General features: G+C 46.4%; 6 protein-coding genes across 6 annotated transcripts; 3 read left to right on the plus strand and 3 right to left on the minus strand.

Annotated features, from left to right (window-relative positions):
• Positions 1-1,269: 1,269 nt before the first annotated feature.
• Positions 1,270-2,347, plus strand: PADG_00036 (uncharacterized protein; the record flags this gene model as incomplete). The annotated part of the gene is made up of 2 exons (XM_010757364.1): positions 1,270-1,433; positions 1,531-2,347. The coding sequence occupies 2 exons, from the start codon at positions 1,270-1,272 to the stop codon at positions 2,345-2,347; spliced, it is 981 nt and encodes a 326-aa protein (XP_010755666.1).
• Positions 2,348-3,126: 779 nt separating this feature from the next.
• On the minus strand, positions 3,127-4,375 carry PADG_00037 (ditrans,polycis-polyprenyl diphosphate synthase; the record flags this gene model as incomplete). The annotated part of the gene is made up of 2 exons (XM_010757871.1): positions 3,127-3,818; positions 3,901-4,375. 2 exons carry the CDS (start codon positions 4,373-4,375, stop codon positions 3,127-3,129), a joined length of 1,167 nt encoding a protein of 388 aa, XP_010756173.1.
• A 758-nt stretch (positions 4,376-5,133) lies between these two features.
• On the plus strand, positions 5,134-7,926 carry PADG_00038 (exocyst subunit SEC10; the record flags this gene model as incomplete). Its single annotated transcript, XM_010757872.1, has 2 exons — positions 5,134-7,293; positions 7,417-7,926. 2 exons carry the CDS (start codon positions 5,134-5,136, stop codon positions 7,924-7,926), a joined length of 2,670 nt encoding a protein of 889 aa, XP_010756174.1.
• Positions 7,927-9,313: 1,387 nt separating this feature from the next.
• Positions 9,314-9,744, plus strand: PADG_00039 (uncharacterized protein; the record flags this gene model as incomplete). Its single annotated transcript, XM_010757365.1, has 2 exons — positions 9,314-9,558; positions 9,672-9,744. 2 exons carry the CDS (start codon positions 9,314-9,316, stop codon positions 9,742-9,744), a joined length of 318 nt encoding a protein of 105 aa, XP_010755667.1.
• Positions 9,745-10,221: 477 nt separating this feature from the next.
• Positions 10,222-11,619, minus strand: PADG_00040 (uncharacterized protein; the record flags this gene model as incomplete). Its single annotated transcript, XM_010757873.1, has 2 exons — positions 10,222-11,084; positions 11,358-11,619. The coding sequence occupies 2 exons, from the start codon at positions 11,617-11,619 to the stop codon at positions 10,222-10,224; spliced, it is 1,125 nt and encodes a 374-aa protein (XP_010756175.1).
• A 1,449-nt stretch (positions 11,620-13,068) lies between these two features.
• PADG_00041 (GTPase-activating protein RNA1) lies at positions 13,069-14,556 on the minus strand (the record flags this gene model as incomplete). Its single annotated transcript, XM_010757874.1, has 1 exon — positions 13,069-14,556. One exon carries the CDS (start codon positions 14,554-14,556, stop codon positions 13,069-13,071), a length of 1,488 nt encoding a protein of 495 aa, XP_010756176.1.
• Positions 14,557-14,734: the final 178 nt, after the last annotated feature.

The following is a 14,734-nucleotide window of genomic DNA, read 5'->3' on the forward strand; positions in this document are numbered from 1 at the left end:
AACTGTTTACATCCATGGATCTGCTGAGGTCTGCTAAGCTGATGCAGCTCGTTACCATCGCTGATTGGTACGTCTATTATGAAGAACATCTAACACCTTCGGCTGCATCCGGGGGCACACCGGATTTCCGATAATCAGTTGGCAACTGGTGGTAACTACCGTTTTGATCACTGCCTTCATAGATCCGCAGTTAGAGCCCTTGCGGTTTTTGATCGATGGACACAGGAGCTTCAAAAGAATCATGAGTCTGGCCAACGCATAATACGTATTGACGCAGTTGCAAATATGATAGTTGCTGCTTTACCAAGCGGGGATATCTTAGACCAGATATAACACGTAGACATATAGCTCCCACCTCAAGAAGAGATAGCAAGTACAGGCCGAGTAGCTGCGGGCAAAATGATTCACCTTTGAGAGGATCCAGGGACTCATGCATGGACAGAAAGATAGTGTGGGAATAATGTTTGCGTGGTTAGGAAACCTTGGTGGAGCATCAGAGAATGAGACGTCCAGAAAACGTGTTCAGCTCCCAAAGGATCAATTGCAGGCTCTTGGAAGAACCATCGGGTGGTTACACTTCCTCTGAGAAATTTGGGGTGTTGACATCCTCCAATAACGATCCGCGGCGCATGCTTGCTCGCCAGAGGTCAGTCTCTGACTGAAGGCAAGCCAGAGTACGTTTCGCGAAGTCGAATCTCTAAGGAGCAAAAATGATATTGAGGATGGAATTACCCAGTAGTTAGTTACTTTCTCAACATTCGATATGGAGGCTGCGTATTGCTTTTTTACTCACGGAGGCAGATGAAATCAGTGTGAACCTATCCAGGTACTATAACTACCTAGTCATGAAATGACCCCCTATCCATGGTACAGCTATAATGCTCCATGTTCAACCTTGATTGATTGAGGCGTGAAATCTTTCTGGTTGGCGATTCGTCGGTCCACTCAAATAAGAGTATTATCATAATTCCACCGTTGCAGCCTGCGGTGTTTCGCCCTCGCCCAGACCGGCCGACAAGGGCGATTAACTTGGCTTATCAATCCTTCTCTAACTCGCTCACTGACTTAGAGTTGTGGATAATCCTCTCAGGAACTAAATGTGCAAAACAAATTCTCCCCACTTCTTCTCTTCCTCTTCTTCTTCCTCCTCCTCCTCCTCCCCTGCCTCCTACTTCCTACCTCCTCTACAACCTCCATCTCTGCTCTCTTGGGGCTAGATATACAGACTAATAGCTGCATCTACTATGCAATTAGTCTTCCTTGCCCGCAATGTATATGTCTAACCCACCCCCAAATTCCCCCTCTTCTTACTCGACGATTCTCTCCCTAAATGATCAAAGAGGACGTCACTTTTCGGATGCTACAAGCTTGAAAAAGAGAAAGAGAGACATTGGTAATTGGGATAGCCAGATCAATGACAGTATGGGTAAATGGTAGGCTACCCTGATAATCCTCGTCACGTCAGCCTCTCAACTTGTTGTCTACTTTTTTTTTGTTCGTGCTGCTGATCCTCTTCCTCTCTGAAATCAGCGCCATTTTCATGCCTGGCAACGCTCAACACATCGAAGAGAAATTTAAAGATGGATACGTTCAGTTCGTGAAAGAATCGTCGTTGGGCGCTGCAACTTCTAAATTTGCCGCTTGGCCGTGCCCTGAGAGGAGAGCACCTCACATTCGACCACGTTTACAACCCGGGCCGATGAAACGAAGGCGTTTATTGCAGCAGCAACAGCAAGGCCAGCAGGGCCAGCAATTGCCAGATTGGAATGCCATCCCAACTGACCTGCCCATGGCACAAAAACATCATTTCTACAACACCGGCATCGAAAACGTCATACCCGTATCTGCGGCAACATCAATATCAAAATTGTCCCCACCACATTATAGGACGAAATTCAACATGCACGGCGACTATCCTACTACTCTACCCCTCCCAGTATCGGGATTGTCCCAACCGCAAACAAATAAGACCGCATCCCGCTCTGCTCTATCCCCGTGTCACATCTGCCATCGCTGCCCAACGACACGCACCATCCTAGACGCCTACGCCGACTGCGACCTGTGTGCGGAACGGACATGTTATATCTGCCTGCGAAAGTGCATGTCTATGGATTGCAACGTGTCTCACTCTCCCTCGAACCCAAGTTCAGGCGGTAGGAAAGATGATAATGAGGTGAAAGGTCCAGGTTGGCGAGAAAATACCTCACCATTCAACTCCCTGCCCAGACATGAAGGACAGACTAGTGAGAGGATAGGGAGGAAAGTATGTTCATGGTGTGCAGTTGAAGGCGTCACGGAAGGTGGAGATGAGGTTGTGAGATGTCTTGCCTGTGTAGCTGGTTGGTAAACCCCACCCTCTTGTGATTAGGCTGCCGTTCAATTGGCATTGGAGGGGCGTTTCCAATAATGTCTTGGTGGAAGGAATACTCACGTATATATTCTGCAGATGAATAATCCTCCTTTGATTCCGGGAATCGATTATCCTAGTTTTTTTTTTTTTTTTCTCTTTCTTTTCTTTTCCCCCTGCCGCAGTCCTGTGAAAGCTACTGTTTGGACGGAACCAGAGCACCCAGCTTTTGCTTTTCACCTTTTTTGTGATAGATTGACGGCAACGGCATACAAATTATTATCATTATCATCATCATCATTATTTATTTATTTAATTTTTTGGATATTCGTATGGTTTCATGGCGGGAGATTTCTTTTATTAGCAAGCGAGATACCCATCACGAGACGATATATTCTTCTGCGTTCTAGAGTACATGCTTCATGTTTAATGACATCCACCGAGCGGATCCTGCTATGCTTCTCGAATTTGGCATTGAGCTAGAATTAGGCCCCTGTTGCTTTATATGTCCGTCCACTGCTGCGATAGACTTGACAAGGCCAAAATAAATGTATAACTAAAATAAACTGAGGTAAAGATGAATCTGAGTGTTCAGAGATCTAAATGCCAAATTTAATATAAACTAAAGCAAATGCACCAATACAAATGTTAAAGAAACAAGTGCGGGGGCAAGGATATATAACCCCCAATTGTAGGAGTTCTACGTGGGAGAAACCTAAACAAGACACAATATAAAAAGGAATAAAATAGCAAATGGCAACACCCAGTCTACCCCCAATCTACCCCCCAAACCTCATCTCCGCCTTCGAAAACCTCCACAAGCCCTTTAGAAACTTCTGATACTCCACCGCCTCCCCACCACCTGTGATCAAACTCCCTTTATTCCCCGTGCAATATATCTCCGTCAGCCGCAGCTGCCACGGCGGATACCCATCCAGCAGCACGTACGGCCCAAACACCATCAACAGATGCGGTTCAGACTTCATCAACACTGCTGTAGGTGCGTCATTCTCCGTACCCGCCGTCACAGTGCTGCCCGACGAAGACCGCGGCAAATCCATCATCAGCGTACTCCCCGCCCCACTCGACGAGGAAACGCTATTCCTCTCGTCAAAGTGCGGATCGGACATATCAGTCGGTGGTGGTGTGGGTGGGGAAGTCAGTTCGCTGATCTCTGCGTCGATTAGCTTCGGGCTTATGTCTTGTGGGGACAGTTTGCCGTGTTGGGCCATTTCGGCCAAGGTTTTGGTGAGGTCGACGAGGGTTTCGCGGCCGTCTGTGGACGAGAGGAGGAGGAGGGTGAGGATGGCTTGGTTTGCTTTTGAGGAGGCGGGGCAGAGGGTTGGTGAGTAGATGGTGTGGTGTGGGGCGAAGAGGCGGAGGGTTGGTTGGTGTGTCGGGGGTCCGTAGTAGGTTGAGAGTTTGTTTATGACTATTTTGTGGAGGGTGGGTATGTAGGATTTTAGGATGCCTGTGTTGCTTGTGTCAGTATGTGGTCTCACCAGTCACCCGTCTCTCAGGGAAGTTATGAAATAAGGGGTTTCGATTCGCACCTGTTTTCTCATACACACTCAACATCGGAATTCCCGCACACGAGCTCCATGCCGCCAACTCCGCCACCTCGTCCATAATCACACTTAATCCATCTTCGTCCTTCCTCAGTGTCAGCACGATGCTCAGATGCTGTGGCAACTGGCTCAGGCCGCGCACATCCTTGTGTATCAGCTCCGGGGTGCGGTGATGGTAGTAGAGAATTGCCAGAATTCGATCGCAAATCGCATGGTAGGCCTGGCGAAACCTGATATAGATGCTGAAGAAGACATGGATTAAGAAGTAAACGAGATAGTGTAGCTTCGACTTCAGAAATGTTCGGATAGGTTTCTTCTTCTGCTTATACTTCTGTTTACCTCTGATAGCCGGGTCTGGGAGATAGGGCTTGATAAGCTCCTCACGTTCAGCGGGTGTGAGCCTGGAAGTCTCAATGCGCGAGTCCCGTCGGATACGCGGTCCCGTAGTAGGTAAAGCCATGAGCAGGAGAGAGCCGGCCGAGCCAGCAGACGCAGACTGGAAGCGGTATATCCCGGCCGGCTTGGGGATTATGAAATGTCTGATGTCTGAATATATTCGGGGTACTATTGTTCAGGAACAGGTTCCCAAGGATCCATATATACACATATATCCTTCAGATAGGAGAAAAAAAATTAGCAGATCTCAAGTTGGAAATGGTTTTTGTCTTTGTGCTGGTGGAAATTTAATTTATGCAGTAGAGCTGGTAAACGTTGAGTCGTGACTTTTCAAATATATCTTTATTATGTGTCCACGCTCGAGGCTTATGAAGTAAGTGTCTGTCGCCTTTGCGCGTCATCATGTTTTTGGGCTGCAATTTGGGAGCAGATAAAATACCCGTAGTGTATAGAACTGCACCACATAAATACCAATATCAGTAAAAGATAAACATAAATCCTTTGTTATGTATTTTCACTGTGAAAACCTATTCAAATTAAATCAAAAAAATGCAGAATAGATGAGATCTCTGTGGGGTTCATTAACAGCCTCACGTGGAAATATGGCGCTGTTCCTCAACCACCGCAGTCTTCAATTATATCGACACCAAACACAACCACGAGAGCCATATTAAATCTGCGGACACCCACAACATTTGACAGCCTAGCTCAATTATTAACCGGCGGTTTTACCACAACTACTCAATTATGACTAAACCGCCTTTCTACTATTCCTCCAAACAATGATAGCGCGCCAACGCTTGAAACTCTACCACCATCACCATGCCAGATAACCCGTCCTTGAATTCGCAAAGCGCTCATTCAACCGCCACCAGGTCCATTTTCAACAAAGGCCCCGCATTCACCCTCGAAACCTTCTCCAGCCGTGACTTCATCGTCAAGGACTTTGTCGAATCCCTATCGGACACTGCCATCCTCCCATCGCAGCGTCGATCTGGTGGCTCCGGCGGAAGCCAACCCTTCGACCCAAAACCCCTGATCCGTACATTCGAGCATGCCCAGCGTCGCATGGTCGAGTTGTCTGGCGACCTAGAACTACGAGAAAACGAGCTATCCGCTGCTGTGAGAAGGGCAGAAGCCCAACATGCACAGAATGTTAGTTCCCTTGGCCTCAAGTTGACTCAGGCCATTGAGTCGTTTCAGAAGTTGGATAGCTCTCTCAATGGACGACCAGGAAATGCCGAAGGTGATGGCAATGTTGCTGTCGAAACGGGTAGGAAGTTGGAAGAGCTAGATCTCCAGCGAAGGAGGGCTTTGGATGCGCATTTTTTGATCGAGTGCTGGGATGAAGTCAGTAACCGTGGGGAATTATCTCTGTTGGAAAACTTGAGACGGTCGGGAAGCGGTGAGGGAAAGGTCAGATCAGCCCACATCGCAAGACAGTTGCTCAGGATAAGCCAAAGTCTGGACCCGGCAAGCTGGAGTGACACTAACGCCACCCCGACGATTATTGGGATGGCTGCGAACGGCTCGTCTACTTCGAAAAGAATAAATACAAGAGAAATTATTGAGAAGTTTTCAGAGACCTTGGAGAAGGATTTGCTTAAACAGTTTGACGACTTTTATCGGAAAGCAAACTTTGATGGCATGCGAGACTGTGCAGCTGTACTATACGATTTCAACGGCGGCGCGAGTGTTGTTGGATTATTTGTTAATCAGCATCAGTTCTTCATTGACCGCAGCCAGCTCATCACTGAGGAAGTTGGAGGTGATGTGGAAACATGGGAGAGGCTGGCCGATCCCGATGCTGACCCTCCAGGCATTGAACCAAGCCTGCAGTCACTTGTTGATGAGGTTAAGGTGGTCGTTCAGGAGGAATCTACGATTATCAAACGAGCTTTCCCATACTATGAGCAGGTTCTTGACAAGTTTCTTCAGAGAATTTTCCAGCAGTCGATACAGCAACGGTTAGAGATGGTATTAGACAAAGCCAACAGTGTATCATCTCTGGCCTTCTTAAGATCGCTCCAGACAGCTCGGAGTTACATTAGCGGTCTAGTGGATGATATGAAATCTCATGGATTGACAGAACACCCAGAAGCCATATCCTCAAAAACTGCTCTTATTTTGGACCAGCAATTGGAAGACCTTTTTATTCCATACTTTAGTAGCTCATCATACCTTGAAAGAGAGAAGAGAAATCTGGAAGAACTCTATACATCGCTGATGTTCAAGTTCACAACCTTCCATACTCGCCGAAAGAAAGCTACCACCACTTTTATGTCATCCCTAGCTAAATCTGGCAGCGAACTCATCAACTCCGCCAAAGACGCATATCTCAATCGACTCGATTCCTCAGATTTTACCCCCACTCAGAAGAGAATGTTACTACGCGTAGCTGGACTGAAAGACAATACAGATTTGCAAAAACAGCATGAAATCGAGCTCACAGAGGAAGACGGCATTTTGAATATCGCCTTTGCGAAACGAATGCTGAAGTGGCTGGCGGAAGGAGTTGGACGAGATCTAGAGTTGAGCGTTAGTAGCGAAATACCAAAGGATGTCTCTGCGCTTCTCACTATGCTTTTAACTATGATGGGAGAGGGATATGTTGAACTTGCGCTTGACGGAGCTCTCGAATCAGGCTCAAGCCAAGAGTTCACCAAGACGAAGCCGGACTTCTCATATCTTCGCAATTTGCGTGCGGCAATTAGCATCACTCATCTGATGATAACATGCATAAACACCGTACTTATTCCACTAGCTGCTGGGAACATTACAATTAGAAGGGACATGGAGAAGAAGACCGCCCTCATGATTAACCGCATCGAAGATAAGATCAATTCTATCGAACAAAAGACTGTGGACGTGACTTTGTCGTGGGTTTCACGGCTCCTTTCCGGCCAGAAAAAGAATGATTTTCGCCCGAAGGAAGGTGCGGCGGATGGTGGCACTGCGTGGTTGGAGATGTTACAAACTCCCGTAAGTTTTTCTCTTTTCTTTTCTTTTCTTTTCTTATTTTTTTTTTTTCTTCCTCACATCCAAACGCGTTTGCCGTCGATAAGGACATGTTTCAAAGGAGCTCAATTGCTGACGTCTTCACAGACCTGCGCAGCCATCTCCACATTCCTAACCTGGCTGCACACCACGATCCTCACCTCCCTACCCGCCAGCGGCTCCAACATTAAAATATTTCTCACTGAAATTGCCCTGGGGGTCCGCACCTTGCTCCTTGAGCACTTCAAACGCTTCCCAGTTAATGGCCCCGGCGGCCTCATGGTCACCAAAGACATGACCTGCTACGCAGACCTGCTGCGTTCCTGGGACATCGATGATGCCGTCAAGGGCGTTGGCGGTGCACTCGATGTCTTGTTGGAAGTTGGTAGCCTGTTTGTGGTTGGTTCCGAGGCACTGAGAGAGAGGGTCCGGGCGGGAACCACAGCGACAGGTGGCAGGGATGCAAGTGGCTCTGGAAGCAGTAGGACAGGAGGATCTGGGGGTGCGGCGCAAGGGACGCCGGGGACGGGATTATCGGTTCAGGAAGTTAGGGCTTATATTTTGAGGAGGGAGGATTCGGGATCTGCGGGGATGCAGAGTGTTTTTAATACTCTATAAATGGAGAGGGGGGTGGCGCTTCGAGCTACGTGGAAAAAGGAATCAGATGTGTAGGATGTTTTTTTGTATTTTCTTAATTTTGATTCCCCATTTCTTTTCCATTTTCATTCATGTTATGAATGTGTTGGACTACTTTTGTTTGAAAAAGATTTGCAAGGGAGTTGGGCAAGAATTTACCCCGTTGCACCGTCAATATTTCTAACATGCATATTCCCCAGTCGTCTTATTTTTGATATTTCCCAGCGCTTATCTCCGGTCAATACATGTGCTTATATCCATTCGCGAATTAGAAATCTCCTTTTTGTCCCTTGTATCACCCTCCTTTACCAATCTAACGGCAGTCTCCCGCCCGCCATTTCCATGTTGACCGGCACCAGATGTACGTCCAATTTTGTCGGTTAAGGTGGCATCTACTCGGGTAAATGCACCGGCGAGCACCAACTTCCAATAAATCCATATTTACTTCAGCCGTTTTATATCATGCTAGCACTCTATGCATATTCCCTGGTAAGTGAGCTTGGGCTTGCACAGTTGATACTTTAGAGGGTAGGTCCACAAATCAAATTCACGGACCTGAGCCCCTTGAATATTGGGTTTGTTCGGTAGAGATTCGAAGGATAAATTAATCATGGATAGATGATTAATTAATTATTTCTAATTAACTAGCGGGTCTGGTTTCCATAAGACTTTGAACCTTAAAAACGATAAGAACCACAGGCTCCTTGTCCACCAAAGATCCTAAAAGTCTCGGAGTGTGGTGAGAGGAGCAAGTCGATCTCTAATAGCCAAGGGCTTCTCTCTCCCCTTTTCATGTCCTAGAATCTCGGATCTAATTCTCTGTAAAGTGGCAATCTGAAAAAGATTCGAATCCTCTCAAAAAAAAAAAAAAAATTCACTGCCAAGGGTGCCCTACCCTGAACTATAGAGGTCCTCGTAACGCATTTGTTTGATCAATAATACGAGACCCGATCGGCTTCATCATTCTGTTCTAGGGCAAATCTATCAGCGTCCAAATGTCGGAACAATCCTGTCGCGATGCATTTAGGGAAACTAGCTACCCAATCAACGCCGCCAACCACTCTATCAGCTCTCGTGCCATCGTAACCATGCCGTCCACTGAGCGCTGCTGGTTCGTAATATATCCGATCAGGTTTCCTGTTTATTTGTTCAATTTCTCTCCAAATATAACCCAGGAAAGGAAGTAAATAGGAAAAGTCTCTGGGAGTGTGGGAGAAAAATCCTCTAGGAGATTTATATATAAACTCCTTTCCATCCGGTTGTTAGGTATTGTTAAAAAGGAATCTTCCAAATCGACTTCTCACTCTATCTCAAAATTATCCCAAGAAACGTAAAGCCTGCAATAAAATTCCCTTCAAACCCTCCAACAATGAGGCTCCGCATCATGAACATACTTGTTTCCAGCCTTCTGCTGACCGTTGCCGGCGTCGACGCCTGCCAATGCCGCCAGGGTTCCAGACAGGGCCAATACTGCGGGCACTGCTCCCAAGTTCTTCCTACCGCCGATTTCATCTATAACCATGTGTACGAATGCAATCCGAGCGGGGGTTGTCGTGACTATGGCTACCGCAGGGACTGCGATAGCGATCGTAACCCCTGCCCATTTTTAGAGAGGTATGAGACATCTCTCGCTCAGAAGTTCGATTCCTTCTGTGCAGCTTGTTTGTAGGGCGGTAAAAGAAAAGAGCTGATTATTTTACATCCTGAAGATTCCTAAGGTAGACCAGCGATGTTATGACTGGCCGTGTGAAGGACGACGGACCATTGGCCAAGTGGGCAGTGGTTGCAGAATTTAAATGATTGAGGTTGGAATGTGGATACATGCGCACTCAAAGGACAGAGAAATGGCCGCATTGCGTCTAGTGTTGCCGAGATGGGTGCCCGTATCTGGAGTCCGTATTTGTCATTGCAAGAGATTCCGACTGATTTGCTTCTCATCGTGTGGTGTCAGATTGCTTAAAGCAGGGAATGAAAATAGAGCGTACAGCTGCTGAATATCCAACTGAGGTCGAAGCAAGGCTTGAGATATGCGCAGCGGTTAACTATACTAATTAGTAAACTAACTGTTAGCAGTATCTCTCGGTGGCCCTTTTCAACCGCCCCATGATGGCTGATGATAGTAAAACCCATGTGAACTCCCGAATATTGCAAAAAATAAAATAAAATAAAAAAAAATCTAAAAATAAATAAACCCCCTTCCAAGGGTAAAAATCCGACAAATTCCAAAGTGGCACAATCACAGTCAGCTTGACAAATATATATATATATATTTAAATCTCACACTTCCCCAACATCGCATATACTGGCCCACCGGATGTGCTTCAACCCTTGTGGCACCGACAGTCCCTCAACCGTCCAACTAGCAACAATCAACTCAAAGGCCCAAGCAAGAATCGTTTTCCCCCAATGCGTTTCCCTGCCCCAGATCGCATCCTCGATCACTGCCCCAATCCCGTTTAAAAGAAAGAAGGCGTAGATCCTCGCGAGGGCATCGAATGGCAAAAGTGGCTTCAAGCCATACACATGAAAAAATCCCATCATCCCAAAGGCTGCAATCACACCAATTGCTCTGGCTATCGAAACCGGTACGCCATATCTCTGTGGTAGATTAGATCGTATTGGGTTATATGCGAGCGAGCGACAGGGGCTGGCAAATGCACTGTGCCACGTCTCGCTCCAGAACGTGCTGAGGGATGTTGCTGTGTAGAGAGGTCCAAAGAGTGGGGGGCTATTGTGATAACGGAGCATAAGTTGTATGGATTCCCAAAGGATATATATGGCCAGAAGCACTTCCAATGCAACCACTGTTGGGTTCGATTGCGGAAATAACGTCTGCAGGGTGGCAAAGGCTAGTCCGTGCAGGACAAAATTGACCCGTTCTGAAAATTGCGGCTTCCAATGTTTCGATTTGTTGGAACTTCCCCGTCCGTTGCGATGATTACTTTCATTTTTGACCCTTGAGGGGCTGGGCGCTGGTGCAGGGCCGAGACGCGCATGGTTTGGTGTAAAAGATTCGTACCGCAACTCCGTCAGATACAGAAGAGCAAGAACACTGTACGAAGGCTGCGGGTTGTACGCATACTTCGGGGGGTTATGGCGCCGCACGAACAGGTCTAGCGCTTTCATCACGCCGATGGCAACTGTATTGCGGTCAGAAGAGTTTTCAACTTTGGCAATTGTGTAGTAAACACTTTGGTGCATAAAATATTGAACGTTTTTCGAGAACTCCGTTCATCTCTTGAAAACAAAGGAAAAAACATCGATATAATTAAAAACGATCTTCCTATAGTTCTCACGAAACACAACGGCTCGGTAATTGACACTTTGCAAACAAGCTTGATATATGCAATATGAATGTAAAAATCAAGTATAAAAAGAACGCGAAGATAGAAAAGAGGCCGATTTTCCCTTACCAACAAAGAGCTGCATGCTTCTAACCATATTGCACTCCAGCACCACCAAGCAACTACTTCCAACGAACCCAATACTTGCCAGTAGGCAAAGAACTTCGAATTTCTTGATCTGATGTTTGACGAGCGCGTAGAGAGAGAAGTAAAGGAGCAAAGTAGGCAATATTAAAGACACAACACCGGAACACAAATTAGCTCCTATTTGCCAGAGCGCACTAGGCGCCTCGGCGGCAGAGTCAACGAGATGAAATGACGGGCTGGTCATGGCTCCAGATTGAACGGATTTTGAAGCCAATGGGTATAGCCCGGCTATATTTTAGCCGTTGGTGAATGGTTAATAATAGCTAAACATGTAAAGATTGAAGGCTTTTCGAAGTGTGCGCGAGGTTGATAGGCAGGGTCGGTCAACATCCAAAAAACTGGGAAATGATTGGGAGGGGGCACGGTTTTGTGCCCCCCACTTGTGTAATGTGTGAGCTGCAACCCTCGGATTATCTGAGGGGTAAATTGGAGAATGATATGTAAACAACAAAGAAAAATGAGTATAAATATAGAGTTTTGGCCGTGCTGGTTTGATAGAAAATGGGGTTCAGACTTAAACAAAGCAAATGACAACGACGATGGCCATTGTCCGGTTCTCTCCACCTGCAGCCTGCCTTTGGGGAAATCAAAAATGAAAAGGCATTATCACATGCATGGGCACAACGATGGAATAGGATCACATTCCTGCAGAAGAGGGCTGAAAAGAGCGCGAATAATTGGATGCTCAGATCATGGGTTGATGAGAAGATGTCATTTTTAGTTGATGATTTCTTGAGAGACGGGGGGGGGGGGGGGGGGGGGAAACATCCCTGTTCTTAACAGAGAAGTCAAAAATAAATAAATAAATAAATAAATAAATAAATAAATATAAATAATAAAACAATAATAAAATAATAAAATTTGAATGAATTTTAACCTCGCGAGGAGTCGGCTCTATTTCCTTCTTTTTTCCTTTTGTTTTTGAAAGTTTTTTTAACTTTTTGATGTTTCATACATAGTTTTATATGATATTAAGCTTTGATCGACTTGCAAAAGGTTTGCCAACTAAACTATCTATATATTGGGGGGGGGGAAAAAGTCATGTGACGGAAGGGTCCGACATGATTAATGTCAATGGTTCAAGCCAATCTTAAAAGGGGCCAGACAATGGGTTTTGACTCTTTGGTTCCGTCGATTTACACATATAAACTTAAAATACGCTTTGCGGGCTGGTGGTCATGGTGGGTGTGGTTGTGGTATCTCGGCTTTGTTGAGCGTCGACAATTTGGTTGGTAACTAGAGCAGAGGGGGAGAAAGGGGAACTTACGCGTCAACTAATAAGTTAAGTAACAGAATCAGCTACTTTCATCCCCTGGTTTCTAGTTTTAACTCTGCATAAAGCTGACCTCTGGGAGTTACAATTGAGAAAGGAAGAGGGCAATGCAAAAACAGCATGCACTATCCCTTCATACTAGCGCCCGCGACTCAACCGTAAAGTAGCAAGGGCATCATTGAAAATGGTGCTCATGATCTCTTTAGATTAGGGGGTCTTCAAACAAGGATGCGAAAAGCAAGAAGAACTGAATGAGGGATATGGGGATATGGGTATGACTAGTCAGCCAAAAAAGGGGTTATAAAAACGGTTCCAACCCAGCTAGCTACTTAGAGTGAAAAATAGACGCTTCATCGAAACCTAGATTGTTGTCGATTTCAACTTTTCGCCCAGCTTGTCCACGGCTTTATCGACGTCCGTAACCACAGGTTGGTTTTCTGCCTCGTCGGCCTCCTTGAGTATCTTATCTGCCTTGGCTTCAACCATGGCGTCCGATTCTGCTTCTCTTTCCCACTCCCACTCCTCTTCCTCTTCTTCCTCATCCTCCTCACCTTCCTCTTCCTCTTCCTCTCCTTCTAGCTCATCCAGTTCATCCAGACCCCAGGCCTCATCATCCTCATCAAGTTTTCCGAGAAGCTCCCTGCGTCTCTTCAACAGCTCCACCAGCTTGACGATATGGTCGTTATCCTCATCGAAAGCATTTGCATTAAGGAGAACCTTCTTAAGCGAGGGAAGACTCTTCCTGGCAACATGAAGCAGAGCTCCCACACCTCTACCATTGATCTCGTTACCCTTCAACTTAAGAATCTCAAGCTTCTTGTTCTCGCCGGCGGACAGTGCTTTGGCTACCCGAAGCCAGCCCTTACCTGTAAGAGCGCAGTCATCAACCCCTAGTTCGCGGAGTGATGGCAACCCCAGCACTACCTCGGCCAACGCAGAAGATCCTTCTTTGCCATAAGTATTATCTTCCAAATCAAAGACCTCTAGGTCGGGAGCATGACAAATGCCAATGCTCAGGAGTGTCACAATACCCTTCGAGTAGATGCCATTCTGCTTCATCCTGACTGTGCGAAGGCCCTTCCCGTGCGCCTTAATGGCATGTGCCCATGCATTCATACTTCCAGCCTCGAGTCTGTTTCGCCCGCAGATGATAGTTTCAAGTGGTGGTATTTCATATTTGATTTCGGGGTTGGATCGTGCCTTAAGTTTACTCTCGCTGAGCTCCGTTAGAGCGTTTGCAATATATCTTCCTGCCTCTGGGCCCAAGCCATTATTGTTCAAGATCAGATGGCGCAAGGGAAGATGCGCTCTCAGGAATTCGACAATGGGGTCTTTGGTATTAACTCCAAACGCATTATCACTGAGGTCGATTGACTGCAGCGTGTTGACTTCGAGGAGGGGTCTGAGGAGGGAGTAGAGTGCGGTGGGGATTTCGTGAAGCAGGCGACCAGTGAAGATATCGTCGAGCTTGATTGTTTTTAGGTTTTTCTGCTTTCGTAGAACAAGTCCAAGTTTCCTGCATGTGTCGGGACTGTATGAATTGCCCCCAAGATGTATTTCGGTGAAGATATCGTCGCTTTTAATGAGAGGTCCGATATGCTTGTCAACTTCTTCTTCGCAATCATCGTCCAACTTATTGATTTCATCATCTATCTGCTGGATTTCACCGTTCTTCAGGATGATGTCATCTTCGATTTTCCTAAATTCAGCGTCTTTCTCCTTCTTTTTCTTTTCAAGCTGATCCCTCTCTCCTTCAAGTACTCCCCTTTTCTTTTCAAGGATTTCCTTCCTTGAATCAAACTTCTGGCCCTTCACCCCAATAACAAACAGGGTGGATGTAGGGGCCATAGCAGGGTAAAAAGTCGAGCTAGTAGACAGGCAAGAGGTCGCAGGGCTGGAACAACGGATTCCTTAAGCAGATAGTATATTGGTATGCCAGGAGGCTAGCGGAGGGAAACAGGATATGGGTGGATAGCTTCGTGGACAGGCGAGTTGAAGAAATAGTACTGCTTTTGTTCATTTAGTT

This window comes from Paracoccidioides brasiliensis (assembly GCF_000150735.1).
Source record: "Paracoccidioides brasiliensis Pb18 unplaced genomic scaffold supercont2.1, whole genome shotgun sequence".
NCBI classification, from domain to species: Eukaryota; Fungi; Ascomycota; class Eurotiomycetes; order Onygenales; family Ajellomycetaceae; genus Paracoccidioides; species Paracoccidioides brasiliensis.